This window comes from Staurois parvus, unplaced genomic scaffold, assembly GCF_062004578.1.
Source record: "Staurois parvus isolate SC_StPar_1 unplaced genomic scaffold, SC_StPar_1.0 ptg000298l, whole genome shotgun sequence".
In the NCBI taxonomy this organism is placed as follows: Eukaryota; Metazoa; Chordata; class Amphibia; order Anura; family Ranidae; genus Staurois; species Staurois parvus.
This window is the reverse complement of record NW_028318094.1, coordinates 953,736-970,613: the sequence shown is the minus strand read 5'-3', so window position 1 is coordinate 970,613 and position 16,878 is coordinate 953,736. Positions and strand designations below refer to the sequence as shown.

The 16,878-nt window shown below is 44.9% G+C and overlaps 1 protein-coding gene across 2 annotated transcripts in view; it reads right to left on the bottom strand.

Moving 5' to 3' along the window:
* LOC149457992 (cationic amino acid transporter 2-like) overlaps window positions 1-16,878 on the bottom strand; it is a 54,098-nt gene that overhangs the window by 26,066 nt on the left and 11,154 nt on the right. Inside the window, exons 3-4 of one of the 2 annotated variants that reach the window (XM_089682791.1) lie at window positions 11,253-11,408; window positions 8,216-8,381 (exon numbers count right to left, since the gene is read on the bottom strand). In XM_089682791.1, coding sequence (XP_089538917.1) covers window positions 8,216-8,381; window positions 11,253-11,408 — 322 coding nt within the window. The remainder of the gene's footprint in view (window positions 1-8,215; window positions 8,382-11,252; window positions 11,409-16,878) is intronic. The other variant, XM_089682792.1, reaches the window with a different exon arrangement.

Below are 16,878 nucleotides of genomic sequence, written 5' to 3'. Positions count from 1 at the left end.
GGCCCCTGTACCGCCTCTTCATGCTGCTGCCAGGTCCAGAGTGTCTCATGGGTCCCTGTACGGCCTCCCATTGCTGCTGTCTCCATCGCCACACTCTGCCATGTGCCACTTTCAGGTCTCCTCACACTGCTGGTGTGTTTCATTTTTTGTCATAGGGTGCTGGCAGATTACGGGCCTCCCATTGATGCTGCCAGGCCCGTAATCTGCCATGGGCCCCAGTACCGCCTCCTCATGCTGCTGCCAGGTCCACAGTCTCTCATGGGTCCATGTACGGCCTCCCATTGCTGCTGTCTCCATCGCCACACTCTGCCATGTGCCACTTTCAGGTCTCCTCACACTGCTGGTGTGTTCCATTTTTTGTCATAGGGTGCTGGCAGATTACGGGCCTCCCATTGCTGCTGCCAGGCCCGTAATCTGCCATGGGCCCCAGTACCGCCTCCTCATGCTGCTGCCAGGTCCACAGTCTCTCATGGGTCCCTGTACGGCCTCCCATTGCTGCTGTCTCCATCGCCACACTCTACCATGTGCCACTTTCAGGTCTCCTCACACTGCTGGTGTGTTCCATTTTTTGTCATAGGGTGCTGGCAGATTACGGGCCTCCCATTGCTGCTGCCAGGCCCGTAATCTGCCATGGGCCCCAGTACCGCCTCTTCATGCTGCTGCCAGGTCCAGAGTGTCTCATGGGTCCCTGTACGGCCTCCCATTGCTGCTGTCTCCATCGCCACACTCTGCCATGTGCCACTTTCAGGTCTCCTCACACTGCTGGTGTGTTCCATTTTTTGTCATAGGGTGCTGGCAGATTACGGGCCTCCCATTGCTGCTGCCAGGCCCGTAATCTGCCATGGGCCCCAGTACCGCCTCCTCATGCTGCTGCCAGGTCCAGAATGTCTCATGGGTCCCTGTACTGCCTCCCATTGCTGCTGTCTCCATCGCCACACTCTGCTATGTGCCACTTTCAGGTCTCCTCACACTGCTGGTGTGTTCCATTTTTTGTCATAGGGTGCTGGCAGATTACGGGCCTCCCATTGCTGCTGCCAGGCCCGTAATCTGCCATGGGCCACAGTACCGCCTCCTCATGCTGCTGCCAGGTCCAAAGTGTCTCATGGGTCCCTGTACGGCCTCCCATTGCTGCTGTCTCCATCGCCACACTCTGCCATGTGCCACTTTCAGGTCTCCTCACACTGCTGGTGTGTTCCATTTTTTGTCATAGGGTGCTGGCAGATTACGGGCCTCCCATTGCTGCTGCCAGGCCCGTAATCTGCCATGGGCCCCAGTACCGCCTCCTCATGCTGCTGCCAGGTCCAGAGTCTCTCATGGTTCCCTGTATGGCCTCCCATTGCTGCTGTCTCCATCGCCACACTCTGCCATGTGCCACTTTCAGGTCTCCTCACACTGCTGGTGTGTTCCATTTATTGTCATAGGGTGCTGGCAGATTACGGGCCTCCCATTGCTGCTGCCAGGCCCGTAATCTGCCATGGGCCCCTGTACCGCCTCTTCATGCTGCTGCCAGGTCCAGAGTGTCTCATGGGTCCCTGTACTGCCTCCCATTGCTGCTGTCTCCATCGCCACACTCTGCCATGTGCCACTTTCAGGTCTCCTCACACTGCTGGTGTGTTCCATTTTTTGTCATAGGGTGCTGGCAGATTACGAACCTCCCATTGCTGCTGCCAGGCCCGTAATCTGCCATGGGCCCCAGTACCGCCTCCTCATGCTGCTGCCAGGTCCAGAGTGTCTCATGGGTCCCTGTACTGCCTCCCATTGCTGCTGTCTCCATCGCCACACTCTGCCATGTGCCACTTTCAGGTCTCCTCACACTGCTGGTGTGTTCCATTTTTTGTCATAGGGTGCTGGCAGATTACGGGCCTCCCATTGCTGCTGCCAGGCCCCTAATCTGCCATGGGCCCCTGTACCGCCTCTTCATGCTGCTGCCAGGTCCAGAGTGTCTCATGGGTCCTTGTACTGCCTCCCATTGCTGCTGTCTCCATCGCCACACTCTGCCATGTGCCACTTTCAGGTCTCTTCACACTGCTGGTGTGTTCCATTTTTTGTCATAGGGTGCTGGCAGATTACGGGCCTCCCATTGCTGCTGCCAGGCCCGTAATCTGCCATGGGCCCCAGTACCGCCTCCTCATGCTGCTGCCAGGTCCAGAGTCTCTCATGGGTCCCTGTACTGCCTCCCATTGCTGCTGTCTCCATCGCCACACTCTGCCATGTGCCACTTTCAGGTCTCCTCACACTGCTGGTGGGTTCCATTTTTTGTCATAGGGTGCTGGCAGATTACGGGTCTCCCATTGATGCTGCCAGGCCCGTAATCTGCCATGGGCCCCAGTACCGCCTCCTCATGCTGCTGCCAGGTCCACAGTCTCTCATGGGTCCCTGTACGGCCTCCCATTGCTGCTGTCTCCATCGCCACACTCTGCCATGTGCCACTTTCAGGTCTCCTCACACTGCTGGTGTGTTCCATTTTTTGTCATAGGGTGCTGGCAGATTACGGGCCTCCCATTGATGCTGCCAGGCCCCTAATCTGCCATGGGCCCCAGTACCGCCTCCTCATGCTGCTGCCAGGTCCACAGTCTCTCATGGGTCCCTGTACTGCCTCCCATTGCTGCTGTCTCCATCGCCACACTCTGCCATGTGCCACTTTCAGGTCTCCTCACACTGCTGGTGTGTTCCATTTTTTGTCATAGGGTGCTGGCAGATTACGGGCCTCCCATTGCTGCTGCCAGGCCCGTAATCTGCCATGGGCCCCAGTACCGCCTCCTCATACTGCTGCCAGGTCCAGAGTGTCTCATGGGTCCCTGTACTGCCTCCCATTGCTGCTGTCTCCATCGCCACACTCTGCCATGTGCCACTTTCAGGTCTCCTCACACTGCTGGTGTGTTCCATTTTTTGTCATAGGGTGCTGGCAGATTACGGGCCTCCCATTGCTGCTGCCAGGCCCGTAATCTGCCATGGGCCACAGTACCGCCTCCTCATGCTGCTGCCAGGTCCAGAGTGTCTCACGGGTCCCTGTACTGCCTCCCATTGCTGCTGTCTCCATCGCCACACTCTGCCATGTGCCACTTTCAGGTCTCCTCACACTGCTGGTGTGTTCCATTTTTTGTCATAGGGTGCTGGCAGATTACGGGCCTCCCATTGATGCTGCCAGGCCCGTAATCTGCCATGGGCCCCAGTACCGCCTCCTCATGCTGCTGCCAGGTCCACAGTCTCTCATGGGTCCCTGTACGGCCTCCCATTGCTGCTGTCTCCATCGCCACACTCTGCCATGTGCCACTTTCAGGTCTCCTCACACTGCTGGTGTGTTCCATTTTTTGTCATAGGGTGCTGGCAGATTACGGGCCTCCCATTGCTGCTGCCAGGCCCGTAATCTGCCATGGGCCCCCGTACCGCCTCCTCATGCTGTGACGTTGCAACAAGGTGGAATTCAACCCTACATATGTTAGACCGCCTTTACGAACAGCGAAAGGCCATCACAGATTTCCTGATGTTACAAGCGGATAAAGGTACTCCCTGTGTAACTTAGATGTCAGCCATTGGCAGCTCATGCGTGACACCTGCCGCTTGCTCAGGCCCTTTGAGGAGGCCACGCTATTCGTGAGTCGGCAGGACTATGGGATGAACGACGTCATTCCTCTGTTGCACGTCCTGGAACAAATGCTGTTAACAATGGCTGGTCAGGGTGCGGTAGACGTGGCGCACAGATCTCAACGCCACATGACCCCTGTGGGGGCAGGACAGGAAGAAGAGGAGGAGGTAGAGGAGGACATTGGTGCTCAGGAATTATTGAGTGAAATGGGTTGTTTTTCCACTCAGTGGACAGGAGTGGAGGAGCAGGAGCATCTGGTAGAGGAGGAGGAGGAGGAGACAGAGGACCCAGACGCACCGTGGCAGTATGCTGTGGAGATGGAGGCAGGGAGTCCCTCGCATTCCTTGGCACAAATGGCCCATAGCATGCTCGCTTGCTTGCGTAGCGACAGCCGAATAATAACCATCAGACAGAGGGATGACTTTTGGCTGTCCACCTTGTTGGACCCTTGCTACCGTTCAAAAATGGTGGCCTTTTTCACACCTGCTGAGAGGGAGGCCAAAATAAAGTACTATAAAAACCACCTATATAGTCAGCTGGTCTCTGCCTTTCTGCGCCAACGTCCATCCTCAGACACTGTGGGCCCTGTGCGCTCGCGTTCCGCTGCCATGGCAGCAGGGGAGGGGTGGGGTGGTAGGAGCAGTGGCAGCTCCACCAGCAGCGGCTGCCTCAGTCTGCAGTCGATGATGAGTAGCTTTCTTCACCAGCGCAGTGAGGAAACTACTAACCAGCCGCAGCAGCAGCAGCATCAGGTGGACCTGGAGCAGGACCTCAAACAACAGGCTTGGGCCTACTTGGACAGCACCCTGCCAACCGAGGTAGACAATCCCCTTGACTACTGGGCAATGAAACTTGACCTTTGGCCCCAACTAGCTGAATTTGCCCTTGAAAGGCTGTCATGCCCGGCCAGTAGCGTGGCATCGGAGCGCATGTTTAGTGCGGCAGGAGGTATTGTAACTCCGCGGAGGACACGACTGTCCACCCAAAGTGTGGAGAGACTCACGTTTGTGAAAATGAATCAGGCATGGATTAGTCTGGATTTCAAACCACCAGTTCCTGACAAAATCCGCCATGAATCATGCCCCAAACATGTGCCACTTTCAGGTCTCCTCACACTGCTGGTGGGTTCCATTTTGTCATAGGGTGCTGGCAGATTACGGGCCTCCCATTGCTGCTGCCAGGCCCGTAATCTGCCATGGGCCCCTGTACCGCCTCCTCATGCTGCTGCCAGGTCCAGAGTGTGTCATGGGTCCCTGTACGGCCTCCCATTGCTGCTGTCTCCATCGCCACACTCTGCCATGTGCCACTTTCAGGTCTCCTCACACTGCTGGTGTGTTCCATTTTTTGTCATAGGGTGCTGGCAGATTACGGGCCTCCCATTGCTGCTGCCAGGCCCCTAATCTGCCATGGGCCCCTGTACCGCCTCCTAATGCTGCTGCCAGGTCCAGAGTGTGTCATGGGTCCCTGTACGGCCTCCCATTGCTGCTGTCTCCAACGCCACACTCTGCCATGTGCCACTTTCAGGTCTCCTCACACTGCTGGTGGGTTCCATTTTTGTCATAGGGTGCTGTATGGCCTCCCATTGCTGCTGCCTCCACCGCCACACTGTGGCTCCACACTCTGGTTTTGGCCCCGTGACTGCCCAAATGAGTGAAGTGTGCGGTGATTCTAAGATCGACGGCACTCATCTGCATGTCATACTGACTGACAGTATTATTTCTCTTCCCCAGCAGACTCCAAGGGCATTTAAATTAAAGGTACAGTGTTCTGCACTAATATAAAGGCTCTCTGAAGCCTAGAAACACCCTTTTATAAGTTAAAATCGCAGCGAATATATTCGCATCGAATCAAATTTATTCCTCGAATTCGCCGAATCAGCCGAATCGAATTTTTGAATACTTCGCTCATCTCTAATCATGACCACTGAAGTGCATCAGCATGCAGGGCGGGATGGCTGTAATTTAGTCCCTGTTGAGGACTGGGTGATCTTGAGACTGTTATCTCTGTACACTGTCATCTGTTATCAGTTAAAGTTGTATTAAACCGAAGAGCGAACATTTATCATTTATTTGTTTATTTATTTCAGGTACTTATATGGCGCCGTCAATTTACGTAGCGCTTTACATATATATTGTACATTCACATCAGTCCCTAACCCTCAAGGGGCGTAAAATCTAAGGTCCCTAACTTACATTCATGCATACACATACTGGGGCCAATTTTAGACAGGATCCAATTCACCTACCAGCATGTCTTTGGAGTGTGAGAGGAAACCGGAGTACCAGGAGGATATTGTATTACAGTTTACCAATTCTTAGATGTGATGGCTGCATTAGTTTTGTTTTTTAAGCTTCCTTCCTTCTATTTTCATCTGGTAATCTAGCCAGTAAGTCTGCTGTTTTTTTAAAAGAACACACTCTCCAGATGAATGTATCAGTTAAAGAGATAAGACAAAACATTTAAAGTGATATGAAAGGTTCACATATATTTTTTTTTATGAGAAACATGCTATACTTACCTGCTCTGTGCAATAGTTTTGCACAGAACAGTCCCCATCCTCCTCTCCTCGGGTCGCTTGATGATGCTCCTGGCCCCTCCCCCCTGCTGAGTGCTACCCATAGCAAGCTGCTTGATCTTGGAGCAGTTGTCTGTGCTGACTCCCAAGCTGCCTCTGTGTGTTTATGAGACACACAGAGGGTGGCTCCGCTCACCCCCCACTTCTGCCTCACTGGCTGTGATTGAAAGCAGTGGGAGCCAATGGCTTTAATCAACCTTTATTTATTTATACAAAACCTTTATCCCAAAATAGAAAACAACTGTTTGAGGTAACTGGTTATAAAGTGTTATCTGGAGTTTGCCTTTAATTTTTTAGTGTATTTAAATCTACTAGTCCATCTAACACTCCCCTCCCCCCAGACTGACAATGCTGCTGTTTGCTGTGCGCCCTGTGTTCATTCATCCAGAGCGTAGCCACTCTAATACAGGAGGTGTGTTACTGGCATGATTACCAGCTGAAAACAGAGGGACAAAAGTCTAAAAAAAATAAAATAATGCAGCCACCACATATAATGATGGGTAAGCTGATATATATTACATTTTTGGTTTTGGGTTTAATATTGCTTTGAGTAAATCCTATTTTTCATTCTTTTTAGTTATGTGTGTTTTTTCACTGGTTCTATGTTAAGAGATGTAAATTGCGTATGTAATTAGTTTCCTTGGACTCGTTGCAAATTCATTTTAGATGAACACTGGTAGGCATCTCTTCAAGACCTGATCGATAAATTCTGAGCTCAATAGCACTATACAGGATATTCCTGGAAATCAGCACCTGCCTTGACACATTCCATGCTGATTGGATAAAGCTGACTGAGGGCTCGTTCACACTTGACTGTTTTACCAACGCTTGCCAAACGCCCCTATAGCGTTTGGCAAGCGTTGGTCCAGCGTTTGCGGAGCATTTTTTAATGCTCAGCAAACGCAGCATGCGCGGTTTAGCGGCGGTTGCTAGCCGTTGAAAAACGCCCCACAAACACCTATAATGAAGTTTAAATGGTGTTACCGCTCCGCAAACGCCCCACAACCGCATCGCAATCACGCCGCAAACGCCGGCCGGGCGTTTGCGGAGCGGCACCATAGACTAGAATAGGAGGCTTCAATGCCTCCTGACTCAACCAGAGGCGTCCGTTTTGCCACGACGCTAGCTCTCCCGTCAGAACAGCACCATGTGCTGCAATGTGCTTCCCAAACGCCTCTCTGCTGCCTGCACACAACACTAGTGTGAACGTAGCCTGAGTGACCCATGTGTCTATATATGCTAGAGTGTTTTTGACACCCATTGGAACTATCAAAAAAACCCTAAAAACATTATGGGACTTTACTGGTACAGTATAGGACCGATTCATATTCATAAAAACATTATGGGACTTTACTGCTACAGTATAGGACCGACTCATATTCATAAAACTGAAAATGTTATTAAGTACACCATAAAGTATGTTTGCTTAACAACAACACATGGCTAGCCAGCCCTAGTATAGCAACAGTGTTCTCTATAGCATATTGTCCTCCAAAAGGTCGACACGTTTCGCTTGTCAGCTTCTTCAAGACCATAGAACTTGGAGGCAGAGAAGCAATTGTCCTAACTAAAAAATATATACATGGAATATCAATATTGCAAACAAATTCCAAAGAAAATACGACTATTGAAAACTGTCCTCTGCGAGCGCACATACCGGCACAGATGGGGATGCAGGACATCAGCACGCAAAGGAGCATATTTTATGAATATGAGTCTGTCCTATACTTCACCAGTAACTCCCATAATGTTTTTAGGGTTTATTTTATAGTTGCTGAGGTACAATGCAGTCTATAATATAATATTGACTCACTGGAACTAAAGAAGTGGTCTGGATGAGCAGTAACAGGTCTTCAACATTATAGAACAAGTCCAGCTGAATGTGACTGTATACTGCTAGACATACACCCTATTGTCAGTGTCTTCTTCCTTCTCCCAGCTTCATAAGACAAGATTCTCACTTTGTCCCATAGGATGAACCATGAATATAAAGAACAAAACATTTACAAGCTTGTATTATTATATACACAAAAATATAGAATTTCCAGGCATACCTCAAGCGCTTGATAGCGTCATCAAGCTCGTCCTGTGTGATCTCCCAGTTTCTCAGGTCACCCTTAACACATCCGCTGATGATAACAAATACCAACACCATCATGTTGATGGCTGTAAAGATTTTGTTCACTGTGGTTGACTCTTTCACGCCAAAGGAAAGAAGACCTGGAAAGGGAAAGAACTACGTATATCAGTTGCAAAAAAGGTGTGGATTATAGAGGTTCAATATGATTTTAATTCCATCTAGGAAACTCAGCTTACCCTGAGTCTTTTTATTTTCTTTTTTAAAGCATCAGTCCAACTAAAAGCTATATTTTGATATACACTATATTGCCAAGAGTATTGGCCGACCTGCCTTTACACACACATGAACTTTAATGGCCCCCCAGTCTTAGTCCGTAGGGTTCAATATTGAGTTGGCCCACCCTTTGCAGCTATAACAGCTTCAACTCTTCTGGGAAGGCTGTCCACAAGGTTTAGGAGTGTGTCTATGGGAAGGTGTGACCATTCTTCCAGAAGCACATTTGTGAGGTCAGGCACTGATGTCGGACATGAAGACCTGCCTTGTAGTCTCCGTTCTAATTCATTGCAAAGGTGTTCTATCGGGATGAGGACAGGACTCTGTGCAGGCCAGTCAAGTTCCTCCACCCCAAACTCGCTTCTCCATGTCTTTATGGACCTTGCTTTGTGCACTGGTGTGCAGTCATGTTGGAACAGGAAGGGACCATCCCTAAACTGTTTCCATAAAGCTGACAACATGAAATTATCCAAAATGTCTTGGTATGCTGACACCTTAAGAGTTCCCTCCACTGGAACTAAGGGGCCAAGCCCAACCCCTGAAACCCCCCCCCCACCATAATCCCCCCTCCAACAAACTTTACACTTGGCACAATGCAGTTAGGCAAGTACTGTTCTCCTGGCAACCACCAAACTCAGACATGTCCATCGGATTGCCAGACAGAGAAGTATGATTCGTCACTCCAGAGTCCACTGGCGGCATGCTTTATGCCACTGTATCTGACGCTTTGCATTGCACTTGGTGATGTAAGGCTTGGATGCAGCTGCTCGGCCATAGAAATCCATTCCATGAAGCTCTCTATGCACTGTTGTTGTGCTAATCTGAAGGCCACATGAAGTTTGGAGGTCTTTAGCTATTGACTCTGCAGACGGTGACTTCTGCACACTGTGCGCTTCAGCATGCGCTGACCCCGCTCTGTCACTTTACGTGGCCTACCACTTGGTGGCTGAGTTGCTGTTGTTCCCAGTTGCTTCCACTTTGTTATAACACCACTAACAGTTGAGTGTGGAATATTTATTAGAGAGGAAATTTCACAGATGGACTTATTGCACAGGTGCAACCTATCACGGGACCACACTTTAATTCACTGAGCTCCTGAGAGTGGCCCATTCTTTTACAAATGTTTATAGAAGCAGTCTACATGCCTAGGTGCTTGATTTTATACACCTGTGGCAATGGAGGTGATTGGAACACCTGAATACAATGATTTGGGGGGGTGTCCCAATACATCCATTTTTAAAATCTTGCTTGCTGCATTTTTGGTGTAGGCTAAGTGCAGTAAAAAAAACGCACCAAAAACACACCTCCCCACTAAAATCATTGGAAAAGATGACAAAAAGGCATAAAGAAGCATAACAAATGCACCTGCGTTGCTTTTTGGGTGTGGTTTTTGAGTCACATTTGAAAAATTCAATAAAAAAACCCACAGCAAAAATGAAGTAAAAACGTGGCAAAAATGCATATGTGTTTTCCCCATGGATCAGTGTGAAAGTAGCCTTATTAGTAAACAAATTTCCACACCCATTATTGGTATTATTGAATCTGACGCAATAGTGGTTGTAATGGTGGTCACATGACCAGAAACTATGTTGACTGGTTCCCAATTATTTGTCTGAAAGCTGTAGCTCTCAATGATAGCACAGCCACAAAACTATAAATTCACACATGTGCAATGGAAATGAATGTTCCCACAGCTTAAGTATTTGTGCTTGAGAACATTAATTTACATATTACAGGTCCTACCCATATAGAAGAAAAATACATTTGAAATATATTTTAAAAGTATTCTTCCCAAATATATTGACATATATTTGAACTACAATTTAGGCCATATTCAATATATTTCAAAATATATTGCAATATATATATATATATATATATATATATATATATATATTTATATATATATATATATATATATATATATATACACTGCATGCTGAAATGTGTTTTTATTACAAAATATATGAAAAATTAAAAAAAAAATTTTTTTCAAATATACTGTATGTCTTTAAAAATACAAATCTACATTTTCGGAATGCCTTTACAAATACATGTAAAAATATATGTTAAAAATACTTTTTTTATATGTTAAAAAACAGAATATATTTAAAAATATATATTTTTTTAAATATTTTTCTTATGTTTTGTAATATATAAAACACATTTCAACATGCAGTATGTATGTGTATAAATATATATATATATATATATATATATATATATATATATATATATACACATATACACACACACACACACACTGCATGTTGAAATGCGTTTTTTATATTTTACAAAATATATGAAAAACATTTTTACAAAAATATATTTATTTAAATATATTCAGTTTTTTTTAACATATAAAAAAGTAATTTTAACATATATTTTTACATGTATTTGTAAATGCATTCCAAAAATGTAGATTTGTACTTTTAAAGACATACAGTATATTTGAAAATGTATTTTTAAAAATATTTTTCATATATTTTGTAATAAAAATGCATTTCAACATACAGTATAATATATATATATATATATATATATATATATATATATATATATATATAAATATATTGAATATGGCCAAAATTGTAGTATTTCAAATATATGTCAATATATTTGGGAAGAATATTTTTAAAATATATGTCAAATATATTTTTCTTCCATGTTGGTAAGGGATTAATCCTATGCAGTAAAGCTATTTACAGGCAATAACAGTAGACATATATAGAAAATACCTGCAAGAAAGAGTATAAGACACACTGCAAATATATCTGGGTATTCAGCCAGCCCTGGCAGGTCCATGGGCATTATCCTCCTGAAAAAATTTCCTATTGCCTTTCCAACCAGCTCATCGAATGTGCCACTCCATGCTCGGGCAACACTAGAAGTGCCTGTTGTGAAATACAGTTAGGTTTATTTTCAATAACATTCTACCTGATTTCTGATGACATGTAATGACACACAATAAGCTCCACCTCTCCAGTGATGCCATATATTATATGATATTGCATATACTAGTCTTCACCCTTAAAGGGAGGATGTGATGGGTTCCACATATCAGGTAATAGGAAATCCAGTTCGGCCAACAACTGTGTAATAGGGGATTTCCCCTTGATTTGGAGGCTCTCCTCTTACTTCCTGTTGTATCCATAGGACAGGCAAGAAAGAAACAGATCTTAGTCATTCTATACACCAAACTGAGCATGTGCAGAATGACTCCTAGAGCTCTGTACTATCAGCAGATGGATTGGGGACAGTAGAAGAAGGAGTATTAAGGAAAACAGAATCCAGCAGTTTTTTTACACAATGCAGAGGATTAACCTTTTAGATTCCACAGGGAGTATAACAAGCATGCTTTACTGCATATACAGACTGATTTTTCTGTTGTAGGTTTAGTAACACTTTAAGTAAGTTTGTGAAGGATGTAGAGCAGTGGTCTCCAAACTGTGGCCCTAAGGCCAGATGTGGTCCCTTTCTAGCCTTTATCCGGCCCTTGGGGCACTATTTCTCCCACTTATATAAGACACTTTTCTACCAACTGACACCAACAATGGGGCACCATTTCTCTCATTGACAACAGTAATGGGGCACTCTTCCTCCCAATGATGGGACACTGTTCCTCCCTCTAATACCAAATGTGGCAATCTTTACTCCCACTGATGCCAGGAAACTTTCCACTCCCACTGGCCACAGTCTGGCCCACCTAAAGTTTGAAGGACAATAAACTGGCCCTTTGTTTAGAAAGTTTGGAGATCCCTACTGTAGAGCATAAGAAATTAGGACATCCAGGGAAGCCTGTAGCAGAGCCATCTAGTCAAAGGATTGTGCAGCCCTGCCACCAGTCGGGTAGGCATAGGAAGCTCAAAGTACTTCTTGGTTGAGAGAAGTTTCCAGAGAAACCCAATGGATATTGTCAGACACCAAGGGATGTCCAGGGACATGGCTACACTTTTCAAGGCATTCTTGCCTCTTTGTCAAGCCTCAAGGTTCCTTTGGAGTTTCTTCCTGACCAGAAAGTGCTCTGAGCTTCTGATGCCTACTCAGCTGGTAGCAGGGTAGGCACAATACTTGGAATGGATGCTTCTGCTACAGGGTTCCTTTAATGTCCTGATTTCCTATGCTCTACAGCCATCACAAACTTACTTCATGTGAATTTGTTTTTGTCATACAATACATATTTTTATGTCTTGACTCAGAGATTTCTTCCACATCTCTGTGGATGCATCTTGTGGAAGAAAGCTTACCAAAGGCAACCCCTGACATACCTGATAAAGACTGGTTTATTGGACTATGGATCCCAGTGTTTTTCTCTGCTATAAGAAGGTTACTCATGCACTACTTACGTCATAAAGACATTTATTTTTATACCTTATTAAAAACTGAAAAAGAAGGGTTTTGCCTTTTACAAACACTTTGATCTGACTACAAATTCCTGAAGCCTCATAATGGTTATATTTACAATGTAAGATCTTCTAAGGTATGGCTGCATCTGACTATTAGTTTCATAAGATTTGGAGTGAGATTTGGTAATGCACCTGCTCTTCACTCTTCTCTTCGCTGGAGAGAAAACTGTACCCGAGGACGTGCAGAGCAAGGGCATGCCTGCTGCTACATTCATTCTATGGATCTGTGCCTTTTTAACTTCTATTGCTGCTCCTTGATTACACCCTGATCATTATTCCCACATCAGGGAAGCCACTCTGATATTAAAAATGAAAGGCCTCTACCAAGGTGGCTGCCCCCTGACAGATACACAGTATGAAAACAAGGTATGATAAGTCAGTAATGAGGAAAAGATCAGAGGAAGGGAGCAGACAAGGCAATACTAATGACTAGTCCTTTGTCCTCTCCTGGGCTCAGCTTCCACAATCTACTGTATGTCCTTTTGAGTAAGTCTGGTGATATAATAATATACAACAGGTATACACTGCACAGCCTTGGAATTATTTTAATTCCTACTGGGATACGACTATGAAATGTATAGGTTTTCCCCACAGTCTCAAACTAAAAAAAAATAGTTAATTTGGCTTACTTATGCACCCAGCAATTATGTAGTTGTGACTGTGTAAGTGACATTAAGCTGTAAGCTTCTTTATAAGCAGAGACTGATGTGAATGGCACAGTGTTCCCTATGAAGCTCTTCCGAATGCCAGGACTTTAATTTATGAAGCTAATCTCCTTGTCAAACAGCTACTTTTACAGCTTAAAACTGCCCTTTCAGCATTTTACAAGTCTGCATGTTTATATATCTGATATGTTATACTATACATATTATACAGCAGCATTGTTTCTAAAATGCTCTATTTTTTATCATTAATAAGCCATCCTTGAGCTTAAGGCCTAATTCACGCCTGAGCATGTTATAGCTCAAAGCTCCAAAGCGCTCAGGGAGAAAAAATGTATTATTTTCTATGGTTGGTTCATTGCTCCACTCCAAAACGCTGGAAGCCAAATAGCTAAAGCTTGGAAATGTTTTGGAGCTACTTTGTAGATCTATTCAGGTAGATTGGTGCATTTTTTATGCAGCTGAAAGCAGAACACATGGCAACAAATATGTAACAGATGATAATTTTCTCTATTGGCCAATATAAAAACACCAAAGCTCCAAAACTCTTGGAAAATGCTGTACAAAAACACTCAAAAATGCACATGCAAACATGCAACAAAATGATAAAACATGCACTTACACTCACCGGCCACTTTATTAGGTACACCTTGCTAGTACCAAGAAAATATCCCCCACACCATTACACCACAGCAACCAGTCTGCCCATTCTCCTCTGACCTCTGACATCAACAAGGCATTTTTGTCCACACAGCTGCCACTCACTGGATATTTTCTCTTTTTCGGACCATTCTCTGTAAACACTAGAGATGGTTGTGCATAAAAATCCCAGTAGATCAGCAGTTTTTCAAATACTCAGACCAGACTGTCTGGCACCAACAACCATGCCAGGTTCAAAGTCACTTACATCTCCTTTTTTCCCCATTCAGGTGCTCAGTTTGAACTTCAGCAAGTCGTCTTTATCACGTCTAGATGCCTAAATGCATTGAGTTGCTGCCAAGCGATTGGCTGATTATTAATTTGTGTTACCAAGCAATTGAACAGGTGTACCTAGTAAAGTGTAAATAAGTTACGTTTGGTGGCAGAACGAATGCAACAAGAGGTATATTTTGCTGCGACATGTGTACAGCCCCCCTCTGGCTGCTGTGGCAGGTTAAAGGAGACAGAAAAGCTGCATTAGTAAATGAGGCCTAAGAGTTACATAGTTACATGAAAAAAGGACAAAAAAAGGACAAAAGTCCATCCAGTTCAACCACTAAAAAGTTATAATCCTATACCCACAGTTGATCCAGAGGAATGCAAAAACAACCAGCAAAGCATGATCCAATTTACTCCTGCAGGGGAAAAGATTCCTTCCTGATCCCCCGAGAGGCAATCGGATATTCCCTGGATCAACTTTACTTATAAATGTAAGTATCCAGTTATATTCTGTGTATCTAGGAAAGAATCCATGCCTTTTTTAAAGCAATCCACTGAGCTGGCCAGAACCAACTCTTGAGGGAGTCTATTACACATTTTCATAGCTCTTACTGTGAAGAAGCCTTTCCGTGTTTGGAGATTACATTTCTTTTCCTCTAGACGTAAAGAGTGTCCCCTTGTCCTCTGTGATGACCTCAGGGTGAATAACTCTACACCGAGTTCACTATATGAACCACTGATGTATTTATACATGTTGATCATATCCCCCCTTAATCTCCTCTTCTCAAGAGAGAATAAATTCAGTTCCTCTAATCTTTCCTCATAGCTGAGCTCCTCCATGCCTCTTATCAGTTTGGTTGCCCTTCTCTGTTCTTTCTCCAGTTCCCTAATGTTCTTTTTGCGAATTGGTGCCCAAAACTGAACTGCATATTTGAGAGAGAGAGAGAGAGAGGGGGGGGGGGAGAGAGAGGCTGCAGCAAGGGCTTATTTGTGTCAGACATTTATGAACACAGCCAAGACTTGCACAGGCACCAGGATTTACATGAGGGTGGTATGGCTGAGCCAGCATCTCAATCTAGTACATGATGACCCCAGATAATGCCTGAACAAACACGATGCTGTCTGTCTGGACAGAAAATCAGACAAAGACATTATCTGAGGGAGTGCGGTGATTTCAGTGAGAATTAATAAATAATTAGCTGTGTTACACTTACATATTATTTAGCATGCACTAAACATGAAAAAATATATCTGATGCTAGGTCCACTTTAAAATCTTGCCGCCCGCATAGCGCATATGTACGGTGCAAAGGGTTTGAGCTTTGACGCCTCCAAGCCGCACATATGTGTCCATGAGTGGCAGAGATTTCTGTGCTAAGAGTGTGCTCACTGCATTTTCCCAGCACCGTGACTGAGCTATCTTTGAACTCTCTTGGTCTCTACTAATGATCGGGACCCAGCTGGAAGGGCTCCCAATTATGTGACCACTGTGACAGCCAATCACAGTGGTCACGTGATAGGCTGGTCCTTTCCTAGGAGTAAAGACCCTGTAAAGGGACACTGAGGCAGGGTGGGAAGGGGTTAATTACATATACAGTACATTTACTGTTTACATGATTTAGGATTTGCAGTTGTGTACAGCCACCCTTCTTCCACACTGCACAGCCAGGCTGGTGACACATTTATTTATGGTCCAATAAACTATCTTCCAGTATCACCTCTCTGCCTCTAGATTGTTGACTTGACAAAAAATTAAAGTTGTTATCACCTCTGTCTATTGTGCAGAGAGGAGACCCCAAAAGCAGAAAGCAGAACTGAAAAATAGAACAGTGATCCTTTATAATGTAGTGTGTGGCAGAAGTATGTAAATTACAAGACTGGCTGAACAGAATTTTAATTACTTTGGCATGTAATATTGGACACAATAGATTTATTCCCCTTGCATATTTAAAGGATAACTTTATAACAAAATCGAAGGGCTTATTCACACAATGCATGTTATTGCGTGCGGTGTGAGAGCATATGCCAAATATGACAATGTATTAATGCCCTGCAGTGCTTGCTTTTATTTATTTTTTTAAATCTATGCAATTTTTTGCACTTTTTTCAGTACACACTAACAATTTTGCTTGTACTTACTTTGGAACTGTGCTAGGCAAACATTCCATACACAGCTCAATGCTGTGTGAACCAGCCCTTACAGTTTGTCTTTTTAGAAAGCAGCCACAGTAGAAAAGCCTACTGTTTTCCCTTTTTTTGAATTTTTTTTTAATACAATTCCATGAAAAATTTTACACTGTGGATACTGTATACTCAAAATATGTAACGATCTCTAAGAATGAAATAAATTCTAACAGGATGTGATTCAGTTTGTTTAAG